The sequence below is a fragment of the Triticum aestivum genome, chromosome 5B (genome assembly GCF_018294505.1).
Source record: "Triticum aestivum cultivar Chinese Spring chromosome 5B, IWGSC CS RefSeq v2.1, whole genome shotgun sequence".
In the NCBI taxonomy this organism is placed as follows: Eukaryota; Viridiplantae; Streptophyta; class Magnoliopsida; order Poales; family Poaceae; genus Triticum; species Triticum aestivum.
Window position 1 is genome coordinate 36,787,756 of NC_057807.1, and position 11,980 is coordinate 36,799,735.

The 11,980-nt window shown below is 46.5% G+C and overlaps 1 protein-coding gene across 1 annotated transcript; it reads right to left on the reverse strand.

Annotated features, from left to right (window-relative positions):
* Positions 1–2,053: 2,053 nt before the first annotated feature.
* LOC123110260 (uncharacterized) lies at positions 2,054–8,746 on the reverse strand. Its single transcript, XM_044530734.1, has 3 exons — positions 8,490–8,746; positions 8,157–8,229; positions 2,054–2,640 (listed from the first exon to the last, which is right to left on the reverse strand). Exons 2-3 carry the CDS (start codon positions 8,218–8,220, stop codon positions 2,099–2,101), a joined length of 606 nt encoding a protein of 201 aa, XP_044386669.1. The 5' UTR covers positions 8,221–8,229; positions 8,490–8,746; the 3' UTR covers positions 2,054–2,098.
* Positions 8,747–11,980: the final 3,234 nt, after the last annotated feature.

The following is an 11,980-nucleotide window of genomic DNA, read 5'->3' on the forward strand; positions in this document are numbered from 1 at the left end:
TAGGATAATTTTCCTTATGTGGGTGCAATTGCCGTGAAGCATAAGCAATTACGTGACGATCTTGCATGAGAATGCAACTTAGTCCTTGTTGCGAGGCGTCGCAATAGATAACAAAGTCCTTGGAGAAGTCTGGTGGTACCAGTACGGGAGCAGATGTTAGGCATCTTTTCAGTTCCTGAAAACTGTGCTCGCATTATGGGGTCCACTCGAACTTTTTATCTTTCTTGAGAAGTTCAGTTAGAGGTTTCGCAACCTTGGAGAAGTTCTCGACAAAGCGGCGACAATAGCTTGCTAAGCCAAGAAAACTCCTAACTTGCTTGACCAATTCAGGTAGAGTCCAATTAAGAATGACTTGAACTCGCTCGGGATTGACAGCAATACCCTTACCAAAGATTACATGGCCTAGATAGGTCACTTCTGGCAACCAAAATTCACATTTAGAGAATTTGGCATAAAGGCGATGCTCTCGAAATTTCATCAACACTAGCCTTAGATGCTCGGCATGTTCTTCCTCGTTCTTGGAGTAGATGAGTATATCATCGAGGTAAACCACAACGAATTTATCCAAGTACTCCATGAAGATTGAGTTCATTAACCGAGAGAAAGTGGTTGGGGCGTTGGTTAAACCGAAGGACATGACAGTGTACTCGTATTGGCCATGACGAGTAACAAAGGCCGTTTTAGGGATGTCCCCATTCTTGATTTTGATTTAATGGTAGCCCAACCTCAAATCCATCTTAGGGAAGACTGAGGATCCAGCGAGCTGATCATACAGGTCGTTGATCCTGGGGAGCGGATACTTGTTCTTTATTGTGACCAAGTTAACGGGTCGATAATCTACAACCATCCGATCCGTACCATTCTTCTTCTTAACGAAGAGGACGGGACAAGCCCATGGAGACGAACTAGGACGGATGAAACCCTTTTTCAAGGACTCATCGAGTTGTTTCTTAAGCTCGACTAGTTCTGGTGGTGCCATCTTATAGGGTCTTATAGAAATTGAGACAGTTCCTGGAATAAGATCTATCACGAACTCGACATCTCTGTCAGGTGGAACACCTGGCAATTCTTCTGGAAAGACATCCGGAAAGTCACGGACTACCGGAACGTCTTCGAGGTCTGGCAAAGGACTGGCATTAAGAGAATATAGCTGTCGCTTGGCTACTCGAGTCAAGACATTGACTATCTTTCCCGAAGGATGTGTAAGTTGAACAGTTCTAGAGAAGCAATCAATCTTAGCATGATATGCTAACATCCAGTCCATACCCAAGATGATATTAATATCCGAGGATTTTAGAGCTATCAAAGACGCAAGAAAAACAAGTTTGTCAACCTGAATTTCATTTCCATGGCCCACTCTAGAAGTCTGCCATTTGAATCCCGGGGTTTGAATTACCATGGAGGTGGGCATATCACAAAATGTGGTGTTATGCAGACGAGCATAGCTCTTAGATATAAATGAATGAGATGCTTCAGTATCAAAAATAACAGATGCCGGATGGCAATTAACAAGGAGCGTACCAAGAACGACGTTAGGATCCTCCTGAGCCTCTTCAGCTGAGACACAGTTCACATGGTCACGTGCAGCGGTGGCCGGCTTAGCGTAGTACACCTTCCCTGTTGGCTTGCCACGGCCAACAGCCTTTCCAGACTGGTTGGGGTTGGTCTGGGGACACTCTCGCATGTAGTGGCCTGGTTCCCCACACTTGAAGCACGTCACAGAGCTGGTGCGTGGAGGTGTATTGCTGGTTGGTCCACCATAGGGCTTGGCTGGTGCATACTGCTGGGCTGGGCGAGGCGCCTGATAGGATGGTCTTGGTGTGAACCTGGGTGGCAGGGCAGTGTTAGGCACCCACACCCGGCGCTTTTGAGGGCCAGAACTGGATGAGGAACCCATGTCACGGCCATGCTTGCATGTCGCTTCGAAATCAGTCTGACCTGTCTCAGCACTGATGGCCTTGTTCACAAGCTTCTGGAAGGAGGTCCACTCGTGCAGACGGAGGTCACGACAAAGCTGAGCTCGGGGCTAAGTCCCTTACGGAACCTTGCCTGCTTCTTGTCATCAGTGAAAACTTCCTCAGTTGCATAACGTGCTAGGTTACCGAACTCCCTGCTGTATGCATCCACAGAGAGTACCTTGGGTGAAACTGCAGAACTCCTCACGCTTGCGATCCATAAGACTCTCCAAAATGTGATGTTCACAGAAAGCCTCACTGAATTCTACCCAAGTAGTGACCTGGCCAGCTGGGCGCATGGCCTCATAGTTCTCCCACCAGAGACTGGCGGGGCCTTCAAGATGATAGGCAACAAAAGTGACCTTATCAGCCTCAGCTACGAGTGCGGAACGTAGCTTGTGGGTAATGCTACGAAGCCAATCATTGGCGTTGAGGGGCTCGACGGAGTGATAGAAGGTGGGTGGATGTAACTTGATGAAGTCACTGAGCGACACCAAGTTATTCCTCTGATGCAGTGATGTGTTCTGTTCGATGCGTTCCAACAAACGGATGGTCTCCCATTTGTTCCTCCCGGCCTCCAGCATGACCTCAGCCAGAGAAGGAGGATGAGGCAAGTTCGCATCTCTAGCTCCACTGCCTTCAGCCTGCTCCGGGGGGAGCAGGGTTGTTGTGGGTATTGACCATCCTAAGAAAACAAGACAATGCTTTAGTCCAGAATGGTAAGATTTTGACATAAAAATGCAGAATGTAAGGGATAACTCGAAATGCAAGATGATCATCCGTATGACATGGTAAATACAGAAACTGCTACACTTATTCCATCGTCATACACACCATACAAGGTTTAGTACAAGACCAAACGAAGTACAACTGCGATGAAAGGAAGATTACATCTTATCGGAGGCATCCCAAGCTCCTATACATTATATTTCTACACCTCCAAAAAGTGGTACCATCAGCTCAGTCATATCCCACAATCACGCAGGACGGTGGACGATATAACTGTTACAATACTAGTGGTGCTACCATCAGCTCAAACATCTCCGTAGTAATCTTCGTAGAGATTACCCCCATGTCCTGGAAGCTGGACGTGATCATCTGGAAACAGTCGATCCTGTGGAGCCTGCAGTCCATAGGGACACAGATGTGGCCTGGGACCAACAAATGGTGACAGAAGAGGTCCATGGGGAGGAGTGATGCCCCCTACATCACGACAATCCATATGATCCAGCAGACTAGACCGCACGGGGTACAGATCCCGCATATCCATATACCCAGCCTGCACAGCAGGTGCAAACCGGGTCAAAGTGTCCCAGTGATCAGACCGGGAGTTGAAAAGCTCCAATCGCAAGGCACGATTTTCACGGTCCTTATCCTCAAGCATCTGTGCGGTAGTGCGAAGTAGCGAGTCCTCATGATGAGAGTCGGTGTAAATAGCTGTGAAATAACCTTCTGCCCCAGGGAGTGACGCTGGCATATAGCGGAAGTCAGTGTTCCAAAGCAAGCCAGTTCTAGCCCGCATAATAGTCATCATTGAATAGACACTCAACAACATCATATCAAGATTTTGAGACACTTTGCAAAGGATTGCATAGACACTAACAACATCATATCAAGATTCTGAATCCATTTTAGCAACATAATGGGGTAGTAGAACTGAACTAGGCTTGTATCCATCAATCATATAAGGTACTACTGATTAGTAACACGTGAACATGAGAGAAAGTGGTTGGGGCATTGGTTAAACCGAAGGACATGACAGTGTACTCGTATTGGCCATGACGAGTAACAAAGGCCGTTTTAGAGATGTCCCCATTCTTGATTTTGATTTAATGGTAGCCCAACCTCAAATCCATCTTAGAGAAGACTGAGGATCCAGCGAGCTGATCATATAGGTCGTTGATCCTGGGGAGCGGATACTTGTTCTTTATTGTGACCAAGTTAACGGGTCGATAATCTACAACCATCCGATCCGTACCATCCTTCTTCTTGACGAAAAGGACGGGACAAGCCCATGGAGACGAACTAGGACGGATGAAATCCTTTTTCAAGGACTCATCGAGTTGTTTCTTAAGCTCGGCTAGTTCTGGTGGTGCCATCTTATAGGGTCTTATAGAAATTGGGACAGTTCCTGAAATAAGATCTATCACGAACTCGACATCTCTGTCAGATGGAACACCTGGCAATTCTTCTGGAAAGACATCCGAAAAGTCACGGACTACCGGAACGTCTTCGAGGTCTGGCAAAGGACTGGCATTAAGAGAATATAGCTGTCGCTTGGCTACTCGGGTCAAGACATTGACTATCTTTCCCGAAGGATGTGTAAGTTGAACAGTTCTAGAGAAGCAATCAATCTTAGCATGATATGCTAACATCCAGTTCATACCCAAGATGATATTAATATCCGAGGATTTTAGAGCTATCAAAGACGCAAGAAAAACAAGTTTGTCGACCTAAATTTCATTTCGATGACCCCAACCACGGGTCAGTGCTGCCCACGGCCTCCAGTAAGCTACAAACACCAGAAACTACTTGCAACTCCTGGACAGAGGACTAGGGTGGATAAGAAGTCGAGCGAGTCAATTAAGGATCCCAATGTATGGTAGTAGCTGATTCTTAAATCACATATACATATCTCGGTGCTTAAGGACGGTTCCAATGAAACAACCCACCATGTACTCCTACATGGCCTCTCATTGATACCTTTACCAAATCGTGTTTAACACATCACTCTTATTACCGATATGATCATTTCACTCTAGCCCATCACCCAGATGAACTAGACTTGACACGACTCTAAACATAGAAGCCATAGCAAGGTAGGAAACACATACACATGGCTCAATCAACTCCTACACATGCTAGTGGATTTCATCTAATTACTGTAGCAATGACAGGTCATGCAGAAAAAATGGGTTCAACTACCGTAGCACACAGCAGTTCGAATCGTGTTATCTTAATGTAGTAAAAAAGAGCAGAGGCGAGAACATGGGATTGTATCGATATGATCAAATGGTTGGTTGCTTGCCTTACGGGTCCGTGGACTAGTAATGCTCCTTGTTAGGATATTCGCGATACTCTACGGGGCAGAACCTGCCGCAAAGAGCACCGATATACAATCATCACCAAACAATGTGCAACAATATGATGCATGCATGAGACATGGAAAAATGAGTGTATTGGACTAATGCAACTAAGACCAGATGGGTTTGGACCATTTTGAATCAAAGATTCAAGTTCCAAGCTCACATATGGTTCTTAATAGTGCTTTATCATGTTCTGCACTAAACAGTAGGTTAACTTGCTTAAACATGCATGAAAACAGTACAGATGGATAGATTAGATTTTTCTGATCATTTTTCATATATAACACTTTGCATTTGGAGATACAGATTAATTTCTATGATTTTTTGAAGTTGTAGTATTTTCTAGAATTTCTTGTATAAGAATAATTCCAGTGATTGAGTTATTGCATCAGGGTGACATCAGCGGTCAACGGGGACGGTCCAGGTCAAACCTGACCAGTGGGTCCCGCGTGTCAGTGTCATTAGGCTAACTAATTTTAGTTAGTGCTAATCCTAGGTTAATTAACAGAGTGGGCCCCACCTGTCATTGACCCAGGGGGGTCAAACTGGGCCCACCCGAGGTCAAACTGGGTCAGCGGGGTTAAACTCGCCGGCGTTTAGCCGCCGGCGAGGCCAAACGCGGCGGGGTAGTGCGGTTTTTGTGCTCCGGCGACCAAAAGGGCGGCGAAGGGCATCTACGTGACGCTGGAGATGAGCCGCATCTAGTGGTGGTTGGGCTTGGGGTCGCCGGAAATGGCACCGACGATGACCTTGGCGGCTGCCGGAGCTCGAGTGAGCTCGGGCTCGTCGCTAGGATGCACGGCGAGGAGCGTGGAGTGGTGCGGTGAGCTCCTGGGGGTGCGGTAAGGTTAACGAGCAGGGTGGCGTGGCCGTTGCGTGGCCGGAGTCACGTCGGCGATGAGCTCAGCGGCGACGCGTGCGGGTGAGCGTCATGTAGTCGCTACGGTGCTTGAGAGAGAAAACAGAGAGGATGGGGAGGTAGCCAGGCTCACGGTTGTCACGGCGGAGCAGACGGCGAGGTCGGGGATGGGCTGCTGCGACGGTGACGGCGAAAGGGATCTCCGGCGACGGTCGGTGACGTCGGGGTTGGTGGAGGCGGTGCAGAGTGTGCGAGCGCTCGGGGCTCGTCTAGCTCGACGGAGCGGACGACGACAGAGCTCGTGGACACGGTGGAGCGACGCGAGGACGACGATGGGCGCGGCTACGGCAGCGGAACGATGGCGGCTACTTCGGCCATGGCGGGAGAGGGCGAGAGAGGATAGGGGGGAGAGTGGGGTGTCCAGGGGCTCGGGACGGCGCCGAGAAGGCCCTTCAAGGCGTCGCGATGGCGCGGGCGACGCAGGCAGGCAGGGAGGTGGCGTGGCAAGCTCGGTGGCGTTGCGTTGTCCCTCCTCTGCCTACTGGCAGAGGTAGGTGGTGACTGGCACGGGCCCGCCAGGTAAGTGGCCTCTGGCCTTTCTCTCTCTCTCCCCTTTTTCATTTAATTTGCTTTTCTATTTTTCTATAAATGTTGGGCTTTATTAAAAATACTAAAACGTTTTTAAAAATCCTGCAAATAATTATGGGCTCTGTTGGGATTATTCCTAAGAGCCCTCACTTAAATCCAGAATTATTTGGGCACTTGGATTATTTTATAGCATTTAAATGCCCAAATGCAAATAGATAAAGAATCAATCCAGTGACCTTAATTGTCCTAGAAAAATGTGAACCAATTTTAGCAGAGGTTCTGGACCAAGGCAAAAATGATGGATATTTTAGAAGGGCATTTCAGGTTCATTGAAATTATTTTTAGTAAACCCTAGTTGATTTCAGGGGGCTGGGGGTTCTGTCATCCCCATTTCCAGTTTCTGATGAAAGGTACACATGATGCAGCACTCTAATGCATGAACTAGCTAGGGTGTGACAGCACTGGTGAGGTGATTGAAAACATCTACGTGGCCTGGGCAACTCAAACATATAGTTAGTGGCGTGGCGCCCGTGTCGCGTCGTGCAATGTCCTGCCTCTGCCTACTGGCAGTGGTAGGGGATGACTGGCATGCGGGCCGGCTGGGCTGGCTAGTGAGTTTCCTCTCTCTCTACTTTTTCCATTTAGTTTTGTTTGTTATTTTCTTTTCTCTGTTTTGATTTGATTTCAAACAGAATCATTTTGTAAAATCCTGAAATAAATTGTGGACTCTTTCTGAATTATTCCAGTGGCCCTCAATTAGGTTTGAAATTATTTGAGCATTTAAAGTATTTATTGCATGCCCAAATTCAAATACTTTATGGCTTAATTCAAAAATCCAAAAGTGTCCGAAAAATGTGTGGATCATTTTTGGCAGAGGTTTGCACCTTTTTCAAAAATCATGAACTTTTATGAAGGGCATTTTGGATTCATTGAAAATATTTTTAGCTGATCCTATTATTTTCGAAGGGTTTGTTGGATCCCCAATTCAAAATTCAAGAAAATTTAAACATGATGCACATGCAAGACTAGCCCAAGTGCAAAGCTAAACTAGGGTTGTGACATGTATCATCTGAATTTTTTCCTCAACAGAACTCTAAATTCAATTTCAGTAAAATACAACCTACTGTGAGTGACATGCGGGCGTTGACCTCACTATTACTCTTACAGTTCGCATGACAAGAAAAAATGATTGACATTTTGACAACAACAAAAAGGCAAATAAAACGCATAAAAACTCACAAAATTCCAACAGCAGACAGTCCTATTAACAGAGTCTGGTGGCAGGAACCCGCTGGTTTCTTATACCGTAGTAAGAAAGCAAAAGGGAAGGAAATAGTCTAGCAATATGTTGTGTGAGAGTTTCTGTGCTGCTTTTGTGAGCGTTTTTTATTAGTGAGAAAGTAATATCGTGTGAGGAGATCCTTTTGCACTCCTTTCACCTCAGCGTGTTTTCCGATTCCATTTTAATCTGGGCTCTGTTATTGGCCTTTTTCTGTGAGAAATGAAATTATGTGTAAGCTAAAAGCTCAGGTTTTGTTGTTCTTTTAACCCAAAGCTCAGGTTTTGTTGGCACGCGAGGGTGGTGGAAATGGAATAACATAAATTACATTCATAAGCATTGTTGTGCAAACAGCTAAAAGTGACGGTGATCCGAGCTAGATTATTTACCATTTGACCGATAGACCATGACGGACTTTTTGCGCATCATGATCTGGCGAGGGACATGCACCATCTGAGCGGCCTGCAGATGTAACATTAGCAGCGATGTCACAAGGTAAGCACCAGAAATTATTCCTTACTGTAACAAAGCAGAAGAAAAACAGCCCGTGATCTGACATTAGCTATGCGCAAGCAGACGCTTTCGGATTTCTATTTTCCAGGCGCTTCTAAAGGGAGAGTGCATGATGTGGAAAACTCACGAAAAAGTTGGCATCCATAGCATAAACGCAAGGTAAATAACTAGGATTGTTTTGGAAGAAAGATCGGGAAATCTTTGCTTGCCTTGAGGCGGAGCAGCAACGGCGGCGGACTGCCTCCTTCCTACGTCGCATGATTCCATTCATCCGAGGGAGCATGAGGGCGTCGCTCATGGTGCACAGAAGCAGCGCTGCCGCCGCCCCTCGATCGGTCGACCGACGGCTCGCCGGCGTTCGCCGGTGCGCCGTGCCCCTGCAAGACCGCCGCCTCCTGCGGGAGACACCCGTCCGCAAGACGGAGAGAGCCTTTTTTTTTTTGAGACAAGCAAGACGGAGAGAGCCGTGTGCTGGCGATGGAGCCGGGCTACGTGTTAAGTATGTCGACGACGGCAGGTGTCGGGGTTGAGGTGGCGGTCGAGCCAGCCTGCATGCGCGCCAGCTGTTTGAAGGAATGGACGCCCTAGCTTGGCAAGAAAGCCCGGACTCGCCACGTCGTGCACCGCTTGAACGCTGTCGACACGTCGTCAGCAAATTGCATGCTGGGCTTTTTGTTTCATGTCGCCAACAGAGGAACTCTCCTCCACTTAGGTTTCGAGGGGTTGAGTCTGAGCTGTTTTCTCATGAAAAAATATTTAAAAAGTGTTCATAAATATGAAAAATATATCCATAAATTCTAAAAATATCATGACATTTTGGAAAAGGTCCATGGATTTTTTTCAATGCTCGCAAGTTGTTTTACAATGTTTGAAGAAAAAATGTTGCGGGTTGAATAAGATGTTTGTTAATTTAAAAATTATTCCAAAAGTCTTAAAGCTTCCGGGCCTTGGAAGTTGCTTGTGGCTCATCCATAACGGATATTTGGCACTTTCAAATTGTTTGGCGCGCTCTTAGCCATTCGCCACGTGTCGCGCTCTGGGCGCTTTCTTCGGATTTTGTTTTTATTTTTCCACACGCATTTTCGGCTTTTTAAACGGGTTTTTTCGTTGTTTTGGTTTTCCACCGGTCCTCCCTAGCTTTTCGATCAAAAAAAATTCAAAAAAAAATTGCGCAAAAAAACGCATTTTTTTCTTTCGCGAGAGTCACGGCCGTGCCTCTCGAAAACGAAAAAAAGTGATTTCTGTTTATTATCCTTTGGCGCGAGTCACGGTTTTGCTTCCGCGAGAGGCACGGTTGTGCTTTCGCGGGAGTCACGGCCGTGCCTCTCGGAAACAGAAAAAAAACATATTTTCTGTTTATTTTTCTTTCGCGAGAGTCACGATTTTGCTTCTGCGAGAGGCAGGGTTGTTCTTTCGCGAGAGTCACGGCCGTGCCTCCTCTGAAACAGAAAAAAACACGTTTTCTGTTTTTTTCTTTCGCGAGAGTCACGGTTTTGCTTCCGCGAGAGGCACGGTTGTGATTTCGTCAGAGGCATGGGCGTGCCCCTTTCGGAAAGGGAAAAAATCCGTGCTCCTGGTTCGGTTTTTTCGTTCGGTTTTTTTCATCCGATTTTTTTCATGAAAAAAAAAGTTTGTCAAAGACTATCAACATGGGATCTAATTTTGAAGATCTCGACGCGAGAAATCCAACGGCGAAAGCGGTTCGAGATTTGGACGCACGGTTTAAGAGATAAAACGTTTTGAAAAAACAGATCTATGAAAAAAAGAAAAAACTCACGGGTTGCGACAAACGGCGCCCAAGCGCGCCGCCACTTGTCGCAACCTGGGAAAAGTTGGAGTGATCTTCGCAAGAAGTACTCCTTAACTAGTGATTTCGATGGTTGCATGGTATTCTTTGTGTTACTTCTTGGTGGATGAATTGTTTGTTTTTTATAGGCTACAGTAAACTGATATAACCATCACCGGTGGCCATCAAGACTAAAATGTGTAACAATGGTACAACCAAACACGGAACATTTTTTTACCTTCCTCCCAAAACAAAAACCACATGGAATAGCAGGCCAAGCCGGCACCGACAAAAGAAAACACAATGACATCCATCATAATTAAAGCCCAAACCAACAAAGCTAAAACCAAACTGAAACAGTCTACTTTAATAATCGGGAGTCTGGGAGCTCTGGTCTCGCGTGTAATACGCACGATATCAAGCAAACGAGCCCGGCCACGAGCCATATAGCGCTATGTGCATATTGCACTGGTGATTCTCGCGTGTAATAAACATGATAATGAGAAGAAGAAAAACCATTAGAAGAAACAAAAGAACCAAATGAAACGTTCCCAAAATCGAATGTACTTTCATTATTGAATATCAATCGCGTGTTTGGGACTATTATGCATGACCGACCCAACAGCATCTGCGGGGGAGTCCTTGTTTGCTCAAACACTTCTGTTGTATTCACGAAATATGATATCCATAATAACACCCTTGGGACAAAAACAAAATTAATTCTCCAACTAAAACATGGAGCCACAGAGCACGTTTTACCCTCTAGTATGTCTCTGATCCAACAAGGACAATACTTATGACTAGAATGAACAAAATGTGGTGCGGACGATAAATGATATCGGAGCAACTTCAACGCAACGATGCAAACAGACATGAATTTTGTCTGTTTTTTGTTCGTTTGAGCCGCCATCCGCACAACAGACATGGGGCGGACACGTGCGGCCAATCGATGTACCCAATGCGCAAGACACGAGAAGGACATGCGAGGCTACCGGTGAGAAGGCGCGGGATGTTTGGGACGCCGCGCAGGTCGTCCTCCCCGGCAAGATCTAGGCATGGCGGCTCGGTTCAGAAAGGAGGCGGCGGCCTGCACTACTGGGCTTGCCGGTGAGCGCGATGGCGACCTGTGCCCAGTGGCCTCGTCGGTGCGTGGTTCCTCATCGCAACAGTTGTGGAGGCGGTGGCCCAGCTCGTGCGGGGTTGCTGATATGTGGGACCAGGGCCGACATAAGAGGGCACCAGCCGACGATGGGAGCGTCCGCTTCATCAAATTTTGGCCCATATTTGCGTCAAGTTTGGCTGGGACATGCGATAAACAGACACCAGGTAAACGGTCACTTGGTTGGGCCAAGTTTTTTGTCCGGATGACCCAAAAGGATCTGCCCATTGGAATTGTCCTCATCTCACCTACTACCTCGGTCCGGAAATACTTGTCTTCGAAATGGATAAAAAAGATGTATCTAAAACTAAAATACATCTAAATACATCTATCTCTCGGACAAGTATTTTCGGACGGAGGGAGTACTTGCTAAGAAAGCAAATCTATATTGGACCATCTAAAAAAAATCTACATTGGACCGAGAGCATGGAGAGCATGACTCTACCCAACAAAATCTCATAAATTTTGTTGACAACATAGCAAAATCCCATAAAAAGTTGACAAAACAGCAAAATCTTATATTTACGGTAAGAACTCCACGAGATTCTGAGAATTTATTCCCCATTAATTTCAACGATAGCTATACCAGACAAACCTCAGTTTTTCGGTCGCGTCCCAGGCTCTGTCCACCCGCCGCCAACACGCATGCAACATCATTTAAAAACGATCCGAGCCGAGCCCGACCTGGCACACATTTCAAATTCAAAAGAGGAAGGAAAGAAACGCCCAACGGTCGCCTCCCCCAAATCTCCAAT